Source organism: Hirsutella rhossiliensis (genome assembly GCF_020360975.1).
Source record: "Hirsutella rhossiliensis strain HR02 chromosome Unknown scaffold00003, whole genome shotgun sequence".
NCBI lineage: Eukaryota > Fungi > Ascomycota > Sordariomycetes > Hypocreales > Ophiocordycipitaceae > Hirsutella > Hirsutella rhossiliensis.
In genome coordinates, this window is record NW_025408669.1 from 1,215,651 (window position 1) to 1,240,048 (window position 24,398).

At 49.2% G+C, this 24,398-nt stretch overlaps 5 protein-coding genes across 5 annotated transcripts; 3 read left to right on the top strand and 2 right to left on the bottom strand.

The window, feature by feature from the left end:
- Positions 1 to 1,140: 1,140 nt before the first annotated feature.
- Positions 1,141 to 3,936, bottom strand: HRG_02900 (5'-3' exoribonuclease; the record flags this gene model as incomplete). Its single annotated transcript, XM_044861371.1, has 5 exons — positions 1,141 to 1,248; positions 1,304 to 1,403; positions 1,455 to 3,561; positions 3,627 to 3,795; positions 3,859 to 3,936. 5 exons carry the CDS (start codon positions 3,934 to 3,936, stop codon positions 1,141 to 1,143), a joined length of 2,562 nt encoding a protein of 853 aa, XP_044722397.1.
- Positions 3,937 to 18,777: 14,841 nt separating this feature from the next.
- Positions 18,778 to 19,143, top strand: HRG_02901 (4-coumarate:coenzyme A ligase; the record flags this gene model as incomplete). The annotated part of the gene is made up of 1 exon (XM_044861372.1): positions 18,778 to 19,143. One exon carries the CDS (start codon positions 18,778 to 18,780, stop codon positions 19,141 to 19,143), a length of 366 nt encoding a protein of 121 aa, XP_044722398.1.
- Positions 19,144 to 20,221: 1,078 nt separating this feature from the next.
- HRG_02902 (AMP-binding enzyme domain-containing protein) lies at positions 20,222 to 22,154 on the top strand (the record flags this gene model as incomplete). Its single annotated transcript, XM_044861373.1, has 4 exons — positions 20,222 to 20,534; positions 20,630 to 21,627; positions 21,699 to 21,802; positions 21,878 to 22,154. The coding sequence occupies 4 exons, from the start codon at positions 20,222 to 20,224 to the stop codon at positions 22,152 to 22,154; spliced, it is 1,692 nt and encodes a 563-aa protein (XP_044722399.1).
- Positions 22,155 to 22,951: 797 nt separating this feature from the next.
- Positions 22,952 to 23,480, top strand: HRG_02903 (snoaL-like domain-containing protein; the record flags this gene model as incomplete). Its single annotated transcript, XM_044861374.1, has 2 exons — positions 22,952 to 23,259; positions 23,336 to 23,480. 2 exons carry the CDS (start codon positions 22,952 to 22,954, stop codon positions 23,478 to 23,480), a joined length of 453 nt encoding a protein of 150 aa, XP_044722400.1.
- A 273-nt stretch (positions 23,481 to 23,753) lies between these two features.
- On the bottom strand, positions 23,754 to 24,197 carry HRG_02904 (uncharacterized protein; the record flags this gene model as incomplete). Its single annotated transcript, XM_044861375.1, has 1 exon — positions 23,754 to 24,197. One exon carries the CDS (start codon positions 24,195 to 24,197, stop codon positions 23,754 to 23,756), a length of 444 nt encoding a protein of 147 aa, XP_044722401.1.
- Positions 24,198 to 24,398: the final 201 nt, after the last annotated feature.

Genomic DNA, 24,398 nt, shown 5'->3' on the forward strand with positions numbered 1-24,398 from the left:
CTTAAAAAGGAGTAACCTAAGGGCCCTAGGGCCCTTAGGAGGGAAAAATACTATATAAGAGGAACTAAATTAACCTTTCCTTTATCTTTACCTTTATAGCTACCCTTTCCTTAATTAGCTATAAGCCCTTAGGCCCTATAGCTAGCTAGGACTACTAATAAGGGCCTAGGCCCTTATTAGCCTCGCTATAGCCTTAGAGGCTATATATAAGTAATAAGAAAAAATTAGACCTTTTTTTTTCTTTCTTTAATACCTTTATATTATAAAGTAACTTAAACGAAGCCTATAATACTTTAGGAATAGTATTATAACTAATAGTAATAGTAGTAATAGCGGCGGCGGTAATAATAGTAATAGTATTATAATAGTACTTAATTTAAGTTAAGCTAGCTTAAGGCGGCTTAATATAAGTATTTAAAAGCGCTAAAGGTATAACGAAATTAACGAACTTAGCTATAGTCTATAATCTCTTATAGTATTATAATAAAGATCGACCGCTTAAGGAAATATAAAGGGAAGGAGATTAAGAGGAGGACGTAGTAAGAAGGGCGCGCCGCTAGCTTTATTAAGGTAGCTAGCTTTATTAAGGTAGCTAGCTTCGTTAAGGCAGCTAGCTTCGTTAAGCGTTAAAGGGATCGTTAAGTAGGCGCCGCCGCTATACCTATATAGTTATAAGGGCTAAGGAGGAGCTAGATTAATTAATAAGCTAATTATTGTAACTTCGAGCTTAAGGCTTAAATATATATTATTTAAGTATATTAAGAGGTATATAATATATAGTATTTACTACCTTATATATATATATATATATATATATAAGCGGGCGGGGGTATAAGCGTTTAGGCAGCACCGCTACCTACTATATAAGCGCTATATAAATAAGCAGGGCGGGCTAGTACTAGTATATATCTTAAAAATAAAGCCTTTATATAAATAGCGATATATATTTATATAAATAGTAATACTTAATAATAATACTTATATAAAATAAAACTTAAAGATAAAGTAAATACTAATACTTTAAATAAATTATTTAAGTAATATTTTAAAAATAATTTTAAAAATAACATTATATTATACTAATCTTTCCCTAATATTATATTACCAGTTAGGGGTGTCTAAAGTATGGTCGATAGTTATCTACCTGCCGAAAACCTCCCGGATTATAGTGACCTGGTCTACCTGCCCTGTCGCGGTCAGGGCCATAGAAAACAGGCTCTTGGCGTCCACTAGGTGGATCTGATCGCTCTAGACGTCCCCCAGCATAGCTTCGTCCAGCTCGACTTGCCTTTCCCCGAATCACCTCAATGTCGCTCCTCGTTAAAGCGGGCGACGGCAATTGGGCTCCCCTGAGAAGCATTGACTTATGGGCTTGCGAAGACAATGGTATGTCGTAGTAGACACTACGTCGACAATGTCAGTACTCTCACGTCTGGATTGCTAAGGCAACATACCTGATCGATCGATCGTAATCTAGGTCCGGCATCGCACGCCTCTCTAGAGGATATCGCAACATCCCGTGGGGAACGTAGTCGTCTTGCTTCTCCACCTTTCCGCAAAGGCCGTTGCTTGTCTTTGGGTTGAGCTTGAGCCTCGTGGAGCCTTGGCGCTTCGAGTAGAATCTGGTCAAGACTTCGTCGTACAAGCTCTCATGGCTGTCAGCGAAGAGGAGAACGTCCCTTCCAACGCTGTTGCGGATGATGTCTCCGGGACTCAGCAAAGGGTACTTTTGTTGGACGGCGGCGAGCAGTCGAGGCATGTCGATGAATGGCAACAGTGCCACGCCTTGCCAAGCCATCTTCTTCCCGTTGAGGTCTATCTCGAAGTCTTCGGGATAAAAGTCGATAATTTCGCTGTCCTTATTCGTCATAAGATCGTGGAAGACTTCCGGCAGGGCGTGACGAGAAGCAGCTGGCAAAACACTCATTAACTGTTCAAACGGCCTGGATGTGTACCCCTTGTCGAAAGTAATATCCATCTCGGCCATGTCCTTGAAGTCCGCCGCGAAGGGTGCGTAGTGGTATGGGTAATACCAATCCCACGAGGGGCATCCCTGGAAGTAGTACAGCAACACCCACGCCAGTCCTTCTGCGTAGGCGCGGGCGACCTCATGGCGGAATTTCAAGTCGGTGGCTTCTTTGTGAAACTTTTGCTGATAGTAACGATCAGCGTACCCGTCCTCCCACAGCCGAACCGCATCAACGGGGCCCTCGACGGGAATCGGGGGCGTAGCGGTTTTCGCTGCCTGTTGTCCGGTAGTGCCGACTGCCTCTTCAGGGTGGGATGCTTTGCGTTTCCCAAGGACGGACTGTGATGCTCCATTGGTCGTATCGTCAGAGTTCGGCGTCTGCTTCTCGCCACGCAACTGCGACTTGAGAACGCTCGCTGCACTCTTATTCGCGACGTTCGCGTCTGGAAGCGCACCGCGATTGACCACCATGTCATGAGTGATAGCTCGCGGAAGCTCCCTCGGGTATGAGGCAATTGGATGAAGTTGCAGGCCGCGAGCGGGGTCTGAGTGGCCGCTTCTCATAGACTTTGCCGCGTGTCCTTGACGCCCCGACATGGCATGGCCGTCAGCCTGTAGCTTTCTCCGCTTGAAACTCGCCTCCCGGCGGTCTTCCTGCTCTTTCCGGCGCTTGAAAATCGCATCCTCCTGCTTGGCAAGCCCGTCCAAGATGCGCTGTGCTCGTTCCCAATTGATGTAGCCGTCCTTTGTGACGAATCCACCCATTGTCGGAAGGTTATCCCGCCATATCGCTGTCAAAGTATCGATGCCGTGTTCGCGGATTTCCAGGGCCGGAAGGTGAGGCAAGAAGTCGTTTCCCACGAAACAGCACATGAATACCCAGTCGTCAATGGCGCGTTCCAGATCAAAGCGATACGGCAAGCCAGGGACTGCCAACTCGGCGGCCAGATACTCCCGCAGAACTGACACATGAAGCCAGATGAAAGGCTTGAGGCTGAGACCGTGCGTCTTCTCATCAAACTCGCCCTGCTTGTCCTTTTGCTCGCCACGGCAGTCGCGCGCCTCGTGTCCCCGTTGTCCGCACAGCTTGCACGTCCTTGCCTTGCTCTCTTGGAAAAAGACGTCTTCTCGCAGTACCCTGAAATGGGGCTCATGCGTTGCGAGGCCGAGCATGATCAGGTCAGCGTCGAGGCCGTAAATGACGTGCCGCGTGTTTGGGTCATGATCGGAGGAGGCCCGCTGCGATCGAATAAAAGACATGATTTTGTGTTCGCCTTCTCCAGGGACAGTGGCATCGGAGATGATGACCTTGAGCTTTGCCCAGGCAGGGTCGGTGTTGAGTTTGTACTGGCACCAGTAGCGAAGACTCGTGGCGAGTATGTCCATGAATGGTGTACCAGGGGTGATTGAGTTAGAGTCAAATGCCTTCTTGGCGACATTTTCTTCGTGATCGGGGGGCAAAACACCATTGTTCTGCTGCTTCAAAAGCTTCAGGAGCTCTTGCTTCTCTGCCTCCTTCTCCTTGGCCTCCTGGGCCGACCGGAACCGTCGTGATCTTTGCTGGTTCATTTTGGCTCGTGGCGCAACGCCGTCTGGCCATTTCGGGTGAGCAACATCGCACTTGAGCTGGGGAAGGGGATTTGGAGAGATGGCCTACCGACAGCGATCATGAGGATCTTGCGTGGGCGAACCATGTTCACGACACGATCTGTGTACTTGAACACCTCCAACATCATTTCCTCCTCGTCCTTGGGCGCAGGTCTGTCCTCTGGGTGCGAGCATGGGTGGACGATGCCGTTCATGTCAAGGTAGAGGTTATCAAATTCCTCGCCATTGGGATTTCGCGTGGTCGCGTCGACCGGGATCACGCTGCCGTCCTCCATAGTGACGGGCCGCTCCTCTATCACAGGCGAGATGATTTTCGGATACTTGCTCGAGAGCCATCGAAACGCTGCGGGAATGCCCATGGTCGCTGTTGTGCTGGGGTGACACTTTGGAGATGTGTCGCGGCTATTCTAGTAGCGGAGAAAGGAGATTATTTATTCTTGACGTAAGGTAGGGAACTTAGGTACAGTCAACCAGGGCTATAACGATCACGTGTTATACTAATAATCGGGATGTAACGATAAGATAGGCTTGCATAGCTGTCACGAGACTGGCAGGAGATATAATAAGCACTAAGTCAGCCCACCTAAAGTCCGGCACACCCTAACACCGGAACTCTTTTTTTTTATACTTATATATAGCCTTTAATACTATAGCGAGGCTAGGTATAGCTAAGCTCTTTCTAATAGCCTTAGCTAACTATAAAGCTTAAAAGCTTTTTTTTAATTATTATTATAAAATAAGTAAAGGTATATATATAAGTACTATTTATAAGATAATATTAATAAGCTATATAGAGCTCTTTTATATATAGCTAGCCTATATATATATATATAGGATCTAGCCCTCCGTATATAACTATATAGCTTAGGCTATAGCTTAAGTATATAACCTATAATACTTAAAAACTTTTATATAATACCCTTCCTTTAGCGTAGTATAGCGCTACCTTATTAATAGCTTTTATATAATTAAGTCTTAGGCTCCTTATACTACTAGCTCTACCTTACCCTTTCCTATTAATTATACTAGCCCTACTAGCTTTATTATCCCTATGCTTATTAACTTAGGTAGCTAGAACCTAGCTTTATACTTATTAGCTAGCCTAGACCTATATAAGCCTTAGGTTAAAGGGGGATAGTATAGTAATAAGAGCGCTTAAAAGACCCGCTTCTTTTATAAGGTTATAGGTTTAAATCCCGCTCCCTTATAATAACTAGTATTATTCTTAAGGGATATACCTATTAAAGGGCCGACTTAATAAATATTATAAGTAAAGCTATTTATATAATACCCTTTTACTATTAGTATAACGGATATATTTTTTCGGTATATATACCCGCTAGCCCGCCCCGCCTAAAGTACCGCGCCCGGCCTAGTAAGTATCTATATCTTTTAAATGCCCCCGTCTATATATATATATATTGCGCCTACCTATACCTACTTACTTATCTATATATATAAATTTAAAGCTACTATCGAGGGATTATTACGTCCTTTTAGCTAACTTTTTGAAACTAAGCCTAAAATACGAAAAAAGCATACGCCTAGAACCCTCGCGAATAGCATATTACGCCCCCCTAAGTGCAGCCTCGCGCAGCTACTAGCGGGTGCGTAATATGCTGCCGAAGATAGCGAGCTAGGCTTTTCCCCTATAGGTGGAAAACCTTCCCCGCCCTCGCTAACTAATACGTACCCCTATAAACGTAACTAAGCCCGGACCCGACCTAGGACCCGGCCTAGGCCCTAGGCAGGCCCCTTCGACCCCTTTAATATAGGGGACGAAATAAGCACCCTAGAGGCTAGGGCCCGCTTAGAAGAAGCCTTAGAAGGCTAACGCCCTTTAAGGACCTTAGAAGGGAAGCCTAAAGCTAGAGACTAAGACTAAGGCTAAGAGGATATCGAGATAGAAGATAACGAAATAAGCCTAGTACCTACCTAGGCTACTAGCCCGATCTAGCCTAGCGGGCCTAGCGGGCCTAAGACTAGTACCTTTAAGCCTAGCCTATCCCTGCCTCGGGCTAGCTACTTCTAGCTAAACTAGCCCCTTAAGTAGGTAAAGGGACGAAAGAGGGCTGCTCTTAGTAGCCCTATTAGCCCTACGCCTACCCGGCTTATACTCTAACGCCTATAGCAATAGCAGCCCTAGCCCTAGCCCTAGCACCCCTTCCTAAGGGATCAGCCTAGGCTTCCTCTAACAGGCCCTCTAGGCCCTTAAGGAAGCCTAAAAAATCGAACCCTTTTATAAGACCCTTATAGAAGGGCTCGAAAAGGCAGCTATAGGGACCCCGGACCGCTAACAGCCCCTATAACAGCCCCCGCAACAGCCCCCGCACCAGCCTAAGGCCGCCTAGCAGCCTAAGGCCATGAAAGGAAATCTCGAAGCTAGCTCGTAGGCTAAGGTCGCCGTAAAGAAGGCGCCTAAGGCCCCGGCTAAGACCCCGGCTAAGGCCCCGGCTAAGGCCCCGGCTAAGGCTCCGGCTAGGGCCCCGGCTAAGAGGAACGTAAAGGAGGACTTCTAGCTTATCCTAAAGCTAAAGAAGGGATCGCTAACGCCGACTATTAACCCTATTGCTCTTTATAACGAGCTTAATAAGGCTATAGGGGAACTAGCTATATTAGCTCTATCGACTTCGAATAGAGGTAATATAGTTATAATAATAAAAGCCCCTTATATAGCGAAGAAACTTCTAGAGTAGCGGAATAAGTAGTCCCTATACTTTAAGGGACTACCTATCGAATCGGCCGACCTTCTTACTAGCTAGACTAAGCTAGTAGCCCGGAGCGTCCCTAACCTCCTAGAGACCCCTATCCTCGATATCTTCGCCGTAGAGGCTAAGACCTTTAGCGGGATCGATATCCTAGGGCAGCCTAGGTAGCTAGGCACCCTAGGCCTAACGTAAAAGACGGGGTCCGTCGTCTTCGTAGTCCCTTTAGAGGCTATAGGGGCCGAATACCGGAAAAAAGGCCTCTATATAGCAGGCCTATAGCTTTGAGTCGAGGCCTATAAGGAATATACTATACGCACGCAGTGCTATAGATACCTTTCCTTCGGCTATAACCCCCGGACCTGCCGGCAGCTTATTAAGTATGCCTTTTACCCGGAAAAGCACCTAACTAGGGATTATAGCTGCCCTAGCTATAAGGCTAGCTAAGGGTGTTCTTACTTTAAGGTCTAATGCTATAACTATAAGGGAGAACACCTTACGACTAATAAGGTGTAATACGGAGTTTATAAGGGAATAACTAAAAAAACATCATCACGTCTTTTTAGCTAACTTTTCGAAACCAAGCCTAAAATACGAAAAAAGCATACGCCTAGAACCCTCGCGAATAGTATATTACGCCCCCCTAAGTGCAGCCTCGCGCAGCTACTAGCGGGTGCGTAATATGCTGCCGAAGATAGCGAGCTGGGCTAGGTTTTCCCCCGTACGGGTGGAAAACCCTTCCCCGCCCTCGCTGACTAATACGTACCCCCCGCAAACGCAACCAAGCCCGGACCCGACCCAGGACCCCGGCCTAGGCCCTAGGCGGGCCCCTTCGACCCCCTTTAATATAGGGGACGAAATAAGCACCCTAGAGGCTAGGGCCCGCTTAGAAGAAGCCTTAGAAGGCCAACGCCCTTTAAGGACCCTAGAAGGGAAGCCTAAAGCCCGAGACCAAGACTAAGGCCAAGAGGATATCGAGATGGAAGATAACGAAATAAGCCTAGTACCTACCTAGGTTACTAGCCCGATCCAGCCTAGCGGGCCCAGCGGGCCTAAGATTAGCATCTTTAGGCCTAGCCTATCCCTGCCTCGGGCTAGCCACTTCCAGCCAAACCAGCCCCTTAGGCAGGTAAAGGGACGAAAGAGGGCTGCTCTTAGTAGCCCTACTAGCCCTACGCCTACCCGGCTTATACTCCAACGCCTATAGCAATAGCAGCCCCAGCCCCAGCCCCAGCACCCCTTCCCAAGGGACCGGGCCCAGGGCTTCCTTTAACAGGCCCTCTGGGCCCTTAAGGAAGCCTAAAAAATCGAACCCTTTTATAAGACCCTTATAGAAGGGCTCGAAAAGGCAGCTATAGGGACCCCGGACCGCCAACAGCCCCCGCAACAGCCCCCGCAACAGCCCCCGCACCAGCCTAAGGCCGCCCAGCAGCCTAAGGCCACGAAAGGAAATCTCGAAGCTAGCTCGTGGGCTAAGGTCGCCGCAAAGAAGGCGCCTAAGGCCCCGGCTAAGACCCCGGCTAAGGCCCCGGCTAGGGCCCCGGCTAAGGCTCCGGCTAGGGCCCCGGCTAAGAGGAACGCAAAAGAGGACTTCCAGCTTATCCTAAAGCTAAAGAAGGGATCGCCAACGCCGACTATTAACCCTATTACTCTTCGCAACGAGCTTAATAAGGCTATAGGAACTAGCTATATTAGCTCTATCGACTTCGAATAGAGGTAATATAGTTATAACGATAAAAGCCCCTTATACAGCGAAGAAACTTCTAGAGCAGCGGAATAAGTGGTCCCTATGCTTTAAGGGACTGCCTATCGAATCGGCCGACCTTCCTACTAGCTGGACTAAGCTAGTAGCCCGGAGCGTCCCTAACCTCCTAGAGACCCCTATCCTCGATATCTTCGCCGTAGAGGCTAAGACCTTTAGCGGGATCGATATCCTAGGGCAGCCTAGGTGGCTAGGCACCCTAGGCCCAACGCAAAAGACGGGGTCCGTCGTCTTCGCAGTCCCTTCGGAGGCTATAGGGGCCGAATGCCGGAAAAAAGGCCTCTATATAGCAGGCCTATGGCTTCGAGTCGAGGCCTATAAGGAATATACTATACGCACGCAGTGCTATAGATGCCTTTCCTTCGGCCATAACCCCCAGACCTGCCGGCAGCTTGTTAGGTGTGCCTTTTGCCCGGAAAAGCACCTAACTAGGGATCATAGCTGCCCTAGCTGCAAGGCTAGCCAAGGGTGCTCTTACTTTAAGGCCCAATGCTATAACTGCAAGGGAGAACACCTTACGACTAATAAGGTATAATGCGGAGTCTATAAGGGAATAACTAATGCCTAACAGCCTTAGCCCTTTACGCCTATAGGGCCCCTGAAGCCCCTAGGCCCCTAGGCTAACTACGACCCTATTAGTATTATACAGCATAATACTAATAGGCAGGAACATGAACCTATCGATCCTAGAGCAGGCCCTAGAAATAAGAGCGGACCTTATCTTATTGCAAGAGCCTTACCTCTATAAGATCGATAATAGCTATATCCCTATACAGCATCCGGCCTATAACGTTATAACCCCTATCCCCTCTACCGACTTTCCTAAGCTCGATAGGAGGCCTAGGGTTATAGCGTATAAGAGGAAGGAAGCCCGGATAGAAGCTAGCCCTAGCTTCGACCTCTTTTGCGATCCCGATATACAGGCTATAAGGGTAGAAGGCGCCGAGCCGTTTACCCTTATTAACCTATATAACGAAAAAGAGGCTAAAGGCCCTAGCCAGCCAAGGCCGGCAAGGCCCCTTACGATAGAAAGGCTGCTACTAACAGCCCAGCTCCCACAGCAGCCCTTTCTATTAGCAGGGGACTTTAACCTACACACCACCCCGGTGGAACCTGTCTACGGAATCCTCTAAGGCCCGTAAGGCAGAAGCCCTTATTAGCTGGCTCGACCGCTATAAGGCCTCCTTGCTAACGGACCTTACGGTAGCTATAGAAGGCACCTACTAGAGGGAAGGCTTAAAAGGGACCTCGGTTATAGACCTTGCTTTCTATAGCCCCTTTAAGCAACTAACCTGGGCTAACTTCCGCTTCTTAGAGGCTACGGGCTCAGACCATAAGCCTATAGCCTTCGAAGCTAGCTTAAGGGGCCCTAATAGGCCCCTATTAGCTAGGCCTGCTACCTATAACTATAGGAAAGCAAACTGGAAGGCCTTCTCGGAACACCTAGCTAAGAAGGAACAGGACCTCCTTATAGCTATAGAGAGGGCTATAAAACGAGACGACTTAGAGGGGATAGCCTCCCTTCTAACAAGAACCCTTATAGAGGCCTCTAACGCAGCGATACCGAAAAAGAGGCCCTATAAGGGATCTAAACCCTGGTGGACCGACGAGCTAACCTCCCTTCGGAAAGCCCTAAGCCTAGCCCAACGGGCTTATAGGCTAGCCCAGGACGAGGAGAGCCAGAAGAGCTTTATAGAGGCCCGAAATAGCTTTAAGTACGCTATTAGGGCTGCTAAAAAGCAACACTGGGAGAGCTTCCTAGCAGAAGCAGTAGGAAAGGACGTCTTTACGGCCTTTTCCTATACTAAGGCTAAAGCTAACCCTACCCTTCCGAGTATCTCGTATATAAAAGAAGGGATAGAGGTAAAAGCTAATACCTTTACGGAAAAATGCGAGGCCTTCCTAACGACCCTTTTTCCGACCCCGGACCCTAGCCCTAGCCCCCCTAGCCCCCCCTAGAGCCTAGAAAAAGAAGAGCCCCCGGGCCCTATAGGCAGTAAGGGCACGGCTAAGTAGGACTAGTAGGAGCTAATGGACCCTAAGATTAAAAGGGCTATCGTTAGCTCTTCTAATAAGAAAGCCCCGGCCTGGACTCCTTAGCTTCCTTCCTATCCAATAAGCTTATAAGGTTATTCCTACGGTCTTTAATAGGCCTATAAAGCCCTATTTAACCAAGGATACCACCCTAAGGCGTGGAAGGAAGCTATAGGAATTATACTCCTAAGCAAAATAAGCTAGACTATACTATCCCTAAAGCCTATAGGGTTATAAGTCTACTTAACTGTTTAGGAAGGTCCTCGAAAAGCTATACGCTACCCGGCTAAGCTACTTAGCTAATACGGCCGGGCTTCTAAACCCTACGCAGCTAGGGGGACGAAAACAGCGGTCAGCTATCGACACGGCCTTCCTCCTTCTACACCACGTCTAAAAGAAGCAGGAGTCTAATAAGAAGGCTATTATAAGCACCCTCTTACTAGATATAAAAGGCGCCTTCGACTTCGTATCGAAGGAACAGCTTATAAGGGTCCTAAGGGAATTAAACCTCCCTAAGGCCCTTATAAGCTGGGTAGACCACTTCCTTACCGAAAGGAAGATCCAGCTAGCCTTCGAGGGGCAAACCCAGCCCCTAACGGACCTAGCAACAGGGGTACCTTAAGGGTCCCCTATTAGCCCTATCCTATTCCTCTTATACGTAAGGGGGATACTAGCGGCTAAGGGGTACCAGCTATCCTATATAGACGATTTTAGTATCTCTATAACGTCGACCTCGGCTAAGAAGAACGTCCGGCAGCTAGAAGCTATAGCTGCTAACCTATTCGAATAAGCTAAGGACCAAGGGGTCTATTTCGACCCCTCTAAGACGGAACTTATCCACTTTAGTAGGCAAAGGCAGCCTATTTTAGAGGGTATAAGGGTAGGAGGCCTATTTTTCGAAGCGAAGCCCTTAGTACGGTGGCTAGGGGTCTTCTTCGACTCTAGGCTCCTATTTAAATAACATATCGAAAAGAAGGTAGCCTCCGCATAAGCTGCCTTCGAAGGGCTATCCCGCCTAGTCTCTATGCAAAGAGGCCTATCGTTTAGAGCTTCGAGGCAGCTCTACCAGGCCTGCGTAACCTCGATAGCAGACTACGGGGCCCAGCTTTAGTATAGGGGGCCTAAGACCCCTAGGAGCCTAATAAAGCCTTTCTAAAGGCTTTAGAACCAGGCCCTTCTAAAAGTCCTAGGGGCCTTTAAAGGATCCCCTATTAGGGCCCTAGAAGCCGAAGCAGCCCTCCTACCACCAGAGGTACGGTTTAAAAAGGCATGCCTCTCCTATGCCCTTCGAACCCTATACCTCCTACCGAATCACCCTATAAGGCAGGCTTATAACCTAGCCGTACGGGACGACCTCGCCGACTCGGGCTCCGACCTAGAGCCCTGTTATATTAGCCCTATACGCAACTCTTCCGCCTCCTTAAAGGCCTAGTAGCTATTATAGGGCCTAACTATAGCTTAGAAAGAAGGAAAGCTAGCTGGGAGCCCTGTAGGCTCTAGAGCCTAAGGCCTCTATTACGATAATAGAGGCCCTAAGCCTCTAGCTAAGAAGCAGCACCAACGCCTCTTAGCTAACCTAGTTAGCCTAGAAGACTTCGGCCACGGCCCTTAGTCTTCTATACCGACGGCTCTAAGGGGTGCCCTAAGGGGTCCCCTAGAGACCAACGCCTGCTCCTTCTGCGAGATAGGCCTAGAAAATAGGCCTAGTAAGGCGTACTACGAGAACCTAGGGCCCTCTATCGAAGTAGCCGACGTAGAGCTATTCATGATACTAAGGGTCCTAGAGGATCTAGCTAAGAGGCCTCGGCCTCTATAGTCTAGCCCCTTAACCCCTATAGAGGCTTATATCTTTATAGATAGCCAAGCCGCTATACGAAAGGTTAAGGGCTACTCGGACCTCGCTATACGTATTAGGAGGCTCTTAACGAGCCTAGAGGCCTTCTATAACATACGGCTATACTGGTGCCCTAGCCACCTAGGGATCTTCGGTAACGAGCTAGCCGACCAGCTAGCTAAGAGAGGCCTAGGGGCCCCTACGCAAGGGACCCCTATAGTCTCTATTAGCTACTTACGAAGAAAGGTCTAATAAGCGGCTAAGGACCACTAGAAGGGCCTCTGGGCTGCCGAGGCAGCTAAAGGCCCTAAGGCTAAAGGCTTAGGCAAGCACTATACGTCTATTCGAAAGACCCCCCGCTTAGCCTTTAGCCCGGAAAAGGACCTTATAGGAAGGCCTAGGCCGACCCTTTCGGCCTACTACTAACTTCTCCTCGGGGCCGGCTTCCTATTATCCTTCTTAAAGAGGGTTAATAAGGTAAGCCGAGACGACTGCCGCTGCGGCCAAGGAAGGCACACGGCTAGGCACCTTATCCTAAGGTGCCCGAACTATAGGAGGGAAAGAGAGGTCCTTTACCGGGCCTCGAAGGGACGGAAGGAGGCCCTTAGCCTACCTTTTCTCTATAGCACTAAGGAGGGAAGGGAAGCCCTTCTAACCTTCTTAGCTAAAACAGAGATAGGAACGGCTAAGTGGCTCGAAAAAGAGTAACCTAGGGGCCCTAGGGCCCTTAGGGGGGAGAAACACCGCGTAGGAGGAACTAGATTGACCTTTCCTTTGTCTTTGCCTTTATAGCTGCCCTTTCCCTAATTGGTTGTAAGCCCCTAGGCTCTATAGCTAGCTAGGACTGCTAATAGGGGCCTAGGCCCCTATTTAGCCTCGCTATGGCCCTAGAGGCTGCACGCGAGTAATAATATATAAAAAAAAAAACGGATAATTAATAATATCCTACGCGAATACTTAGATATCTTTATAGTAGTATACCTAGATAATATCCTAATCTTCTCGAATACCCTAAAAGAATATAAGGAACACGTCTATAAGGTACTCCGCGTACTTTAGAATGCGAAGTTACTAGTTAAACTAGAGAAAAGTAAGTTCTATATATAGGAAGTAGACTTCCTCGGACATACGATCTTACTAGGAGAGATATAAATACAATAAGATAAGATCAACTTAGTTAAAGAATAGCTAACGCTAAAGAACGTTAAGGACGTATAAAGTTTCCTAGGATTTATAAATTACTACCGACGATTTATTAAAGATTTCGGAAAGATCGCAACACTACTATACGACTTAATAAAGAAGGAAAAAGAATTTATATAGGACGATAAAGCCAACGAAGCTTTCGAATATATTAAGACTACGATTACGTAAGAACTAGTCTTAACTACCTTCGATCTAAAACGATAAATTAAACTTAAAACCGATATATTAGACTTTGCTCTAAGAGCATAAATCGGATAGAAAGACGATAAAGGAAGACTACGACTAATTATATTCTACTTAAAAAAGCTATATAGCGTAGAACTTAATTACCCTATCTACGATAAAGAATTCCTCGTAATTATTTAAGCTTTTAAGGAATTTCGACACTACCTTCTCGGAAGTAAATATAAAGTTAAGGTCTATATAGATTATAAGAATATCTTATATTTTATAACGACGCAATAGTTAAACGGACGATAGATCTAATAGGCCGAATACTTATTAGAATTCGACTACGAAATAATCTATAGAAAAAGAATAGAAAACGGTCGAGCTAATGCCCTTAGTCGATAAAGCGATTACGATATAGGAGCACCTATAGCGAAAGGACAGCTCCTAGGAATCAACGAAAACGGGAACTACTAGCAACGATAGCTAAATATAATATTTAAAGTATAACCCGACGACTCGATATACTAAAAGATCCTAAAATAGATAAAAGAATATAAAGCACTAAACGGATGCGATATAGGATATTTAGAAGTTCTAATATATAAAAATAAAATCTAGATACTACTAGAATTATAAGATAAAGTTATATAAGATATACACGAATATCTAATATATAGATATTAGGGAATCCGAAGGATAATAGAACGGATTAGACGATAATATAACTTCCTATAGCTTAAGGAAGCAATATAAAAAGTTATTAAAGAATATAAACTTTACGCACGAAGCAAAGCTAAACGATATAAACTATATAGAGAATTGCAACCGCTACTAGTACTAGAGAAACCATAGGATTTAATAGCTTTCGACTATATTATAAAGCTACCACCGTTAAAAGAACCTATAACCAACGTTAAGTACGACAGTATATTCGTTATTACCGATAGACTAACGAAGTACGGATACTTCTTACTATATAAAGAAGCAAGCAATATAGAAGAGCTAGTATATATATTCCTACGAACAATTATTAGCAATCACGGACTACTAAACGAGATTATCTCTAATAAAGGAAGTATATTTATAGCTAAGTTTTAGCAAGCTCTTATAGTATAATTAGGGACGAAATATAAGCTTAGCATAGCTTATTACCTATAAATAGATAGATAAATAGAATAACTTAACTAAACGCTTAAATAATATTTACGATGCTATATTAGCTACGAATAAAACGATTAGGTTAAATAGCTACTAATAGCGCAACTAGCTTATAATAGCTTAGTCACGGAAATAACTAAGCTCTTACTAGCATACGCTAATTACGGATATAACCTAGAAGCATTTAAGGTTACTCGATAAGGACTATAAGCAGAACGAGCGATACTATAAGCAGATTAGCTACGAAAATTGCATAAAGAAATATAATAAGAACTTTAATTCGTTAGAGAACGAATGTCTACTTACTATAATCGGAAAAGATTATAGGGACTAATCTTTCGAGAGGGAGATATAGTCTACCTTATACGACGAAATATTAAAATAAAACGACTAAGCAATAAATTAGATTTTAAAAAACTTAGACCGTTTAAAGTTAAGAAAACTATTTTAAAAGTTAACTACGAACTTTCGCTACTAATAATAATACGGATATACCCGATATTTTATATCTTATTATTAGAACTAGCGCCACGAAACGCTAAACTATAAGAAAAAATTAAAGTCGACAACGATTAAGAATACGAAGTAGAACAAATACTAGACATAAGAAAATAAGGTTAGCAACAAGAATACCTTATTAAGTAGAAGGGATACGGACTAGAGGAAAATACCTAGGAACTACTTAAGCACTTAACCCACTGCGGTTCTCTACTTCGATAGTTCTACTAGCAAAATCCACCCTAGGCATCGTAAAATCGCCTAACGAACTAATAGCATTCTAATTAATTACATTAAATCTACCTATAGACTAAACATCGACCACCGCTTTAGATTCTTAGCGCTTAGCCTCGTTAAGGTTATCTAAGGAACGAAGGCCCCGACGGACTATCTCGGTACCCTTCGTCTTTAGCTAGCGCTTTTAACGGCGAAGCCGCGCTAAACGAGCTAAGGCTTCGTTTAGGTCGGCTTAAGCTTTTAATATTCGCTCCTTAGCAATTTCTTCTTCTTTATCTAATCGATCGGACTCTAGATTTATTCGGGACACTAGGAAACACGTTAGCTGCAAACAATAGGCAGGACAACGAAGTCACCCACGAGAGCTGATCGCCACGCCCGACGCATCGCAGGAACGACCCCGCCGCATACATTCGGCACACTTAGAAGATTTCTCTAGCATTTTGTAGCGGAAGCCGCGCGACGAACAGAAAGAACACGGCATAACGTCGAAACTAAGACGATTAATAGACTCAGCCAAACGAATGCGCTTAAGGGTCTTGCGAGAACGATCCTTCGACACGCGACTAGACATACTATCAGCAGCACATCCTAAGGGATAGAAAGGACGAAAACGGGGAACACACATACGCGCGACAAGGGTATATTTATACACGGCGGCTATGGCAGCAGCAGGTCTTACGGACAAGACCAAAAGGAGGGGAGACATCGTGTTACAACCACGGTCAGCGGGCCGCAGGAGAGCCGGCCACGTTCACGTGATAAGGCGGCTCGGAACAATGGTCGGGACGAGAAGTCACTTAGGCTTAGCTCACCTAGAGCGTACGTGAGCTAAGTAAGCCTTGTATAGATAGATCACTATTTAGGAGCATAGCTCACGAGTGAGCTATAGTGAGCTACGAAGGGGATCACGGCCAGGACCGTGATCTAAGGACAGTCTCTACGGGTATATATAGCCACCTACTTTTACTCCTTTAGACAGATAGCTCTCTAGCTTTTAACACAATCATTACGATCTCTATTACGATCTTATCTCTAATTCCGATCACTTAATTACCTAGTTATAGTCTACGGTCTACGACCTCCGACTTATTACTAACGTAATATATATATTATTGCTTAGACCACGCCCTATTATATCTGCTAACATAAACCCCTCGATAGGTTTATCCCTTAGGAATAAGACCGGTCGTTATATAAAGGCCCTAAGGCTAAAGGCTTAGGCAAGCACTATACGTCTATTCGAAAGACCCCCCGCCTAGCCTTTAGCCCGGAAAAGGACCTTATAGGAAGGCCTAGGCCGACCCTTTCGGCCTACTACTAACTTCTCCTTGGGGCCGGCTTCCTATTATCCTTCTTAAAGAGGGTTAATAAGGTAGGCCGAGACGACTGCCGCTACGGCTAAGGAAGGCATACAGCTAAGCACCTTATCCTAAGGTGCCCGAACTATAGGAGGGAAAGAGAGGTCCTTTACCGGGCCTCAAAAAACACCGCGTAGGAGGAACTAGATTAACCTTTCCTTTATCTTTGCCTTTATAGCTACCCTTTCCCTAATTAGTTATAAGCCCCCGGGCTTTATAGCTAGCTAGGACTGCTAATAGGGGCCTAGGCCCCTATTAGCCTCGCTATGGCCCTAGAGGCTGTATGCGAGTAATAATATAAAAAAAAAAAACTAAAAAAAAAAACTTCCTTATTAAAAGGTTAGTTATATAGTTTAAGGAGTTAGCTCGTTAGTTAAGGCCTTACTTAATTACTTCTTACTTAACGACTCCTTTAATACTTAATATACCTAAGGGACCCCCTTACTCTCTATTAGCTACTTATAAAGAAAGGTCTAGTAAGCTACTAAGGACTATTAAAAGGGACTCTAGGCTACTAAGGCGGCTAAAGGCCCTAGGGCTAAGGGCCTAGGTAAATACTATACGTTTATTTAAAAGACCCCCCGCCTAGCCCTTAGCCCGGAAAAGGACCTTATAAGGAGGCCTAGGCCGACCCTCTTAGCCTTTTACTAGCTCCTTTTTAAGGCCGGCTTCCTATTTTCCTTCTTAAAAAGGACTAATAAGGTAGACTAAAATAACTACCGCTATAGCTAAGGACGGTATACGGCTAGGCATCTTATCTTAAGGTACCTAAACTATAGGAGGGAAAGAGAGGTCCTTTACTAGACCTCTAAGAAAAAGAAGGGGGCCCTTAGCCTACCTATTCTTTATAGCTTTAAGGAAGGAAGGGAAGCTCTTTTAACCTTCTTAGTTAAAATAGAGATAAGGATAGCTAAGTAGCTTAAAAAGGAGTAACCTAGGGGCCCTAGGGCCCTTAAGGGGGAAAATTACTATATAAAAAGAACTAGACTAACCTTTCCTTTATCTTTGCCTTTATAGCTACCCTTTCCTTAATTAGTTATAAGCCCCCGGGCTCCATAGCTAGCTAGGACTACTAATAAGGGCCTAAGCCCCTATTAGCCTCGCTATAGCCCTAGAGGCTATATATAAGTAATAATAATAAAAATACTTAATAAAGTAAGCTACCTTAATAATACTATAGCCGCGCTACCTTTACTTTATCCTCTTCCTAATCCTCTCCCCCTTTAAGGCCGGCTAGCGTTTATACGATCTCCGTGCTAACTGCCGTTAATCTAAGTCAAGGGCGGGTTTTAGTGGCGCTATAAATGCGGGGGTGGGCCTCGAGCGGGGACCTCGCACGGAGCTAGCTTGTTAGCGTGCGGGGAGGCTGACACACTGACTCTGGGGAAGGATGACATGGCTGGTGTACCCCGTGCGGAGTACGCCGTACGCACGACCATGACGCACTCAGGCCTGTCACGAGCGGTGGGCATGATGCCAAATAAGAAACGGATGTGCAAAGCCTGTACCTTGCTTATGCATGGAGCAGGTTGATGTTGATGTCTCGACTCTCGACCACCGAAGTACCAAGCCGTGAAGGTTTAAGCTGGACAAAGAGTGACAGTATCCGCACTTGCCTGCCTGGTCCATCCGAGCCAAGCCGTCTCAGTCGTTTACCCCGCACGCTTGCCGGCTGACCTGACTGCCCGCCCCTGAACCATATGGGCTGATTGAAGGATGGACGTAGCTCTGGCACGGCCCCGGGTACCTACAACTGCGAGGCGACCGCGCATGGACGTGGGATGGTGAAGACGCAAGTAGTCGGTACTCACTGTTTACAGTGTAGAAAGGGCCCCCTTCAAAGTTCGAACCCGCCATCTCCTCACTTATTCTCCTCTGCCTGGGCCGTTTCTCCGTTCCCCAGCCATCTGAAAACACACTCTACTTTCTTCTCCCACCTGTCGAGTCGTCTTCTCCATCTTCCACTTCATCAAATCGTCTCCTCCTCCTCCTCCTCCTCCTCCTCCTCTTCCTATTTCTTGTCGGCATCTTCTCGGTCTTCAGCATACCATCCTCACTTCACTGCGACGCCCCTTTCCAAGGTAAGCAAGCGGAAATGCAACCGAGCAAGAATCAAACAAAACAGCAAACATTGACTGGTGGGCAGTCACTCCCGCGAACTGAAAAGGCATCAACGTCGTCCCTCTCCACAAGGAACTGGATCAACCCCCCAGGCGCCTGTCACCTCCCGCACAATGCCGCCTCACCGTGTCCCAAAGCTCCCCCGCGCCAGACCCTCCGAGGTCTTTTGCATGGGCGCCGCAGGGGTGGGAGTCCTGACTCCGCTGTACCTCGTTATGCCCGGCGCCGAGGAGCGGCTGGCTCGCCAGACGACCAAGTGGGCTCCTCGTTGGGAGCGCAACATCAGCTACTTTGCGCCGCCCGTCGAGCGCACTGTCCAGCGCATCGAGCCTCCCGTTGCCAGGGCCATTCAACGAGTCGAAAGCCGGCTGCCACTCGAGAAGATGGCCAAGCAAGTTGACGCCGGCATCCGCAACGGCATTGGTCGCTTTGGCCCGTCCAAGCCGGTTTCGTCCCCGCCTCCAGCGTCGGCATCATAATCATATCTTTAGACTTCCTTCTCTCTGCCCTCTCATTGAACGGCCGCCCCGGACTGCTGGTCCGTGGAGCAGTCAACTCGTCACAGAAGCCATCGTCCGGGCACTAGCGCATGTCTCATGACATCGACGACTCTCTGGACTGCTTGCCAAGGCGGTATGCGCTGCATGGACACCATGCATGAGCTAAGAGGCATAGAGAAAGATATAGAGATATAGATAATCAATGTAAAATCTCAGAATCCTGTCTTCGCCTCAGAATTGCCATTGTTAGCGGTCGATGTCTTGTTTACAAGGGTGATATTCCTCTGTTGCATCCAATCCCCATATTTGTCTGCTCCATTGCGTGAAGAATATCGGGAAGTAGGTGCATGGATTTGCCATATTACATACATACCTAAACCGTGCAACCCCTACGTCCAAGTGGGTCTTCGGCATGTAAAGGAACATGCTGGCAACGTCAGCGCGACATGCATGAGTGCGTGCATAAGTACATATGTATGTGGTCCAGCCAGAGGTGGGCCGATGATGGGCTGTTTGGAAGCTCGCAGGTTGGCTCCGGAGCATTCCGACTCGCCTCGGAGCGCTCCGCTGCCTCCATCTCTAGGTTGAGCAACGGGCCCAGAACATGTTCCGGCAACTCTGCCGCCCCGTATAGGCATTTCCTTGCGAGCATCTGCCATGGCATGGACGGCCGAGAGATGAAAACCCTCGTCTCTCAACAACTGCTGGCCGTCAGGCGTCAATGATGCTTCGGGCATAACGAGTCTGGTCCGCTTGCCAGAATCTCGGCAAGGCGCACGGCAGATGGGACGACGTAGCGTCTTTCATCTGGTTGGTGGTGCACACGTAGCTAGCTAGGTAGGAAGCATATGGGTGCCCCTGGGCGGGACTCGTCGTATCTCGCGCGGCAGGTGACTGACCAGTTGTGCCAGAACATGGAGAGCAATCTCGTATCCGAGGCTTCATCTTCTTTCCGGCACCGGCAGAAACCCCACGAGCCTTCCGAGCCTCGACAATCCCCCGTTACGCTGCAGAAGGCGCTCACGCTCCGACAGGAGACAGCACAACGGCCAACAACATGCCCTTCGCCTCGGAACACCCCCCCCTGGTCGTGCCCGAAACGGACATCCTCAGCTATCTTTTTGCCCGAGGCCCCCGCACTGACAAGCCGCTTTGGATCGACAGCAGGCGGCCCAGCGAGAGTATCTCGGCCCGCCAGGCGCTCGAATGGGTCCGACGCCTCGGATTCGGCCTGGAGAGGCTGGGGCTGCGGCGAGGGGACGTCGTCGCGATTTGCACTCCGAATCATATTTGGGTCCCCGTGGCCTTCCTTGGCATCGCTGGAGCCGGCTTCGTCTTCAGCGGCGCTAGCCCGGCATTCACTGTCCGTGGTATGTCGAAGACCCAACCCCCATGGGCCCCATCAATGGGCAACTCCTTCACTGACCCGCACGGGGCCTTGGCTTCCCTTGCCACCGTGCGCTAGAACTGGCCTACCAGCTGGCTAATAGCATGGCCAAGGCGATTCTGGTCCATCCCACCGTCCTCGAGCCCGCCCTCGAGGCCGCGGCACAGGTTGGCCTGCCCAAGGACCGTATCTTCCAGTTCTCGGACAAGGCATGCCAGACGCGCCACGGAGTCGACGACTGGACCGCCATGATCGGCACCCGCCAGCAGGGCGACGGTTGGCAGTGGCCGACGCTGGGTACGGGCGAGGCTGCCCGGGCCCTCGCCGCCATCAACTACAGCTCGGGGACAACAGGCCTCCCCAAGGGCGTCTGCATCTCCCACGCCAACCTTATCACTAACCTCGAGCAAACTATCTTTGTGAATTATGGCGGCACCCGCTCTTCTGGCCCACGGCTCGAGGAGCGCTGGATTGGCTTTCTTCCCCTGTTTCACGCCTATGGACAGCTCTTCATGATCCTCATGGCGGCCAAGCTCGGCGTCCCTGTCTACGTCATGGCTCAGTTCGCCTTGACCGATTTCCTCGCCGTGATCGAGAGGCATCGCATCACGAGCCTGCACACTGTGCCCCCAGTCCTGGTCATGCTCGCCAAGAGACCCGAGACATCTCACTATGACCTGTCCAGCATTCGGGACGTAGTCTGCGGTGCGGCGCCGTTGTCACGAGAGCTGCAGAATGAGTGTCAGGTCCGGCTCGGGTGCCAGATCAGGCAGGCGTGGGGCATGACCGAGGCCACATGCACCTGCGCAATGACTCCAGTTGGCTTCCGTGACCAAAGCGGCTCTGTCGGCAAGCTGGTGCCCAATTGTGAGGCCAAGCTCGTCGACGATGATGGGCATGAGGCAGAAGCGGGCCAGCGAGGAGAAATGTTCATCAGAGGTCCCAATGTCTGTCTTGGATACTGGAGGAGCGAGCAGGCCACTCGAGACACAATAGACTCTCAAGGCTGGCTCAGGACAGGAGATATTGCCATTCGCAACGACGACGGCTTGGTGTACATTGTGGATCGCAAAAAGGTTGGCTCCTCTCGTGCCGACTGCCGGTCCCTTACCTTGGCTGTTCTCGTAAACTAATGGAGCAATTCCAGGACTTTATAAAGGTCAACGCCCTTCAGGTGGCGCCGGCAGAGTTGGAAGCCGCCCTGCTGGAAAACGAGCACGTAGCAGATGCGGCCGTTGTGGGCATCACATTGTAAGTTGTACTGGCGATTGCACACACACACACAAGGAACAGTGACGAGCTGACCAAAGACACAAACCTCGTCAGGGCGGAGGGCAATGAGCGGCCGCGGGCATATGTCGTAATTCAAGTCGCATCTCGCAGCACAGTGACGCCTGACAGCATACGGACCTGGATCGCCTCCCGTGTGTCCAAGCACAAACGACTCGAGGGCGGCGTCGTCTTCGTTGATGAGATCCCTAAGCTACCGAGCGGTAAGATCAAGCGCAGGATGCTGAGGGAGAGAGCCCGGAGAGAGACAATGGAGCTGCAGGGACACAAGGAGAGCGGGGGAGATGGTGTCAGGCTCAAGCCGAGCCTGTAGAGTTCTTTCACCCTGTCCGATCCCTCTCCGTGTGACTGAGAAGGTCGGGGCCAATTTCCGGCGAGAAGCTGAGAGAGAACAGCCCCCAAAAGAAGGGGTAGTTTTGGGTGCATGCTTACGGCGGAGGCTAGGGTCAGGTTAGACGTTTTTTTCCACCGAGGATGGGAACCAAGAGCAGGGACAGAAGCCGGGGGTGTAGTTGTTGCAGGCAGGAGTATGCGATGCACATCCTGTGGAGCGGTGTCCCGTGCGTGAGGCGGAGGAGGGTGCGGAAAGCAGAGGACGGAGTGGAGCCACGTCCCGCGATAGCGCGGAGCGAGCTCCCGGTTGGCGGGCTCCGAGGTTCGGACTGCCTCCGTGTGACGACGCCGGACGGGAGACAACGTAAGCGGACAGGTCCAGGCACTCTGGACCGTCAATTGACCCCGGACTGGTCTCACCCCTCCCCAGATGCGCGGCTTGGGACGTGAAACGTAGTGTCGAATGCTTCGCGGCGGAGAGACGTATGCATCGGCCAAGAGCGCTCCGACGCCTGTCGCCGTTCCGTAATGCAGCGGATCACCGCCGTCTCCTCCCGGGAGCTTCCGGACCATATAAACAAGTGCCATCCCCGTCCAATTCCAGTCAGCATTCAGATCTGCCTGGCAGTGCGACAGTCCGGTAGCCTCGACGAAGCACGAGTATTTCAGTTTCGACTGGCCCTCGCTCAAGAATCTCATTCGCATCTGAAAGTCTTTCCTCCTCTCCGTTGCCGAAACCGAGCCCCCATTGTGCGTTATTTGCAGCGCCAACGCAAAATGCCTTCCAGAGAACAGCAGACCGAAGTCAGAGATGCCTACCTGGCGCTCTGGAGCGGTGACCTGTCGCTCGCCGACAAGATCTTGGACCCCAACGTCAAGCTCAACATTGACCGCCATCCGGCGGGAGAGGGCACCGCGCCTGTCGTCGCCAACACGGACAAAGACTTTCTCGGCTTCGTAACCATGGCACGCCACGGCTGGGAGCACTTCAGCTTCAAGGTCGTCCGTTGGGCGGCCGACGACAAGTACATCTGCGTCCGCTGGCAGGCACAAGCCACCATGGGCAAGGACTACAAGCCCCCGACGTAAGCATGCTACCCTCATCCCGTCCCAAATATCCCTCGAGACGGCCCAGAAAGCTGATGCCCAGTCTTCCTGCAGGTCTCTTAAGCCCGGCGACCAGATCACCTGGAACGGGACCGACTTCCTCGTCTTGAATGATTCCAACCGCCTCGTGGAGATCAACATTGCCCAGGACATGTTGGAGCTGTTCCATGCGCTGGGAGCGAAATCAGTCGCCATCTAATGGGGTGCTGGCATCCGAGCTTCCCATAGGCAACCCTCCACGGCGATCCGCTTCCGCCTTGCGCTTCCCCTTCCTAAGACAGATAGAGGACACTTGTGTGGAGACGAGTGAGAAATTCAATCATCAGACTTTCCACGGCCTTTTGCTCCCGTGCGCATGCGTAGCTGTGGTGGTGGTAGGTAGGTCGGCTTAGGCCTGCGAATCGTCGGCAAGAGGCGATCCGGGTAGAGCTTTGGGAGCATGCCCCAAAGCCACTAGTATAGCCAGTGCCGGTTAGTAGGAACGACGCCGGCGGTTGGGGAGGGCCACCTGCGGCCAGTGGTGGGCAAGCTCACGTCGTTGGAAGAGATAATAACTCGTCACGAGCAGGATCGGAAGAGCCACAATGGTCGAGGTCCACTTCTTGCTCGCCGACTTGTATCTGCCTTGGTAGCTGTCCCTTTTGAGCTTCTCCTCGGCAGCTTCCCTGCTGCGGTTCTCTCGTTCGTCGAGGCGCCTCATGCGTGCCACGCGGAGAGCAGCCTCGCGGGCCTCGGCCGTTCTCAGCGCCTCTCTGTGCTGGTTTGGGCTCGAAATCGTGGGGGGCTTTGTTGTGAGTGCCTTTTTGGGGCGCCCGCTGGCACCCGTCGTTGTCCCTTTCAGCGTCGGATGCGCGTTTGCTGCGAGCCTTGTGCTGGTCGGTGCGGCCTTGGCCTGGCTGTTTTTTTGAGAAGGCATCGTCGCTATCCGCCTGGCCAAGTAAAGCGCTGGCTTTGGCGTAGAATCATCAGACAATTGCCGGCCTCCATATTGCCAAAAGCGTCGACCACACAGTTCCAACGTCGGATTTGTCGCCCGTGCGGCTTTTATCGTTGTGGCCATGGCTATGTGGCCCGTCGTTTGAATTTGTTGAAGGATGCCCCCACGTTTCAGCTAACT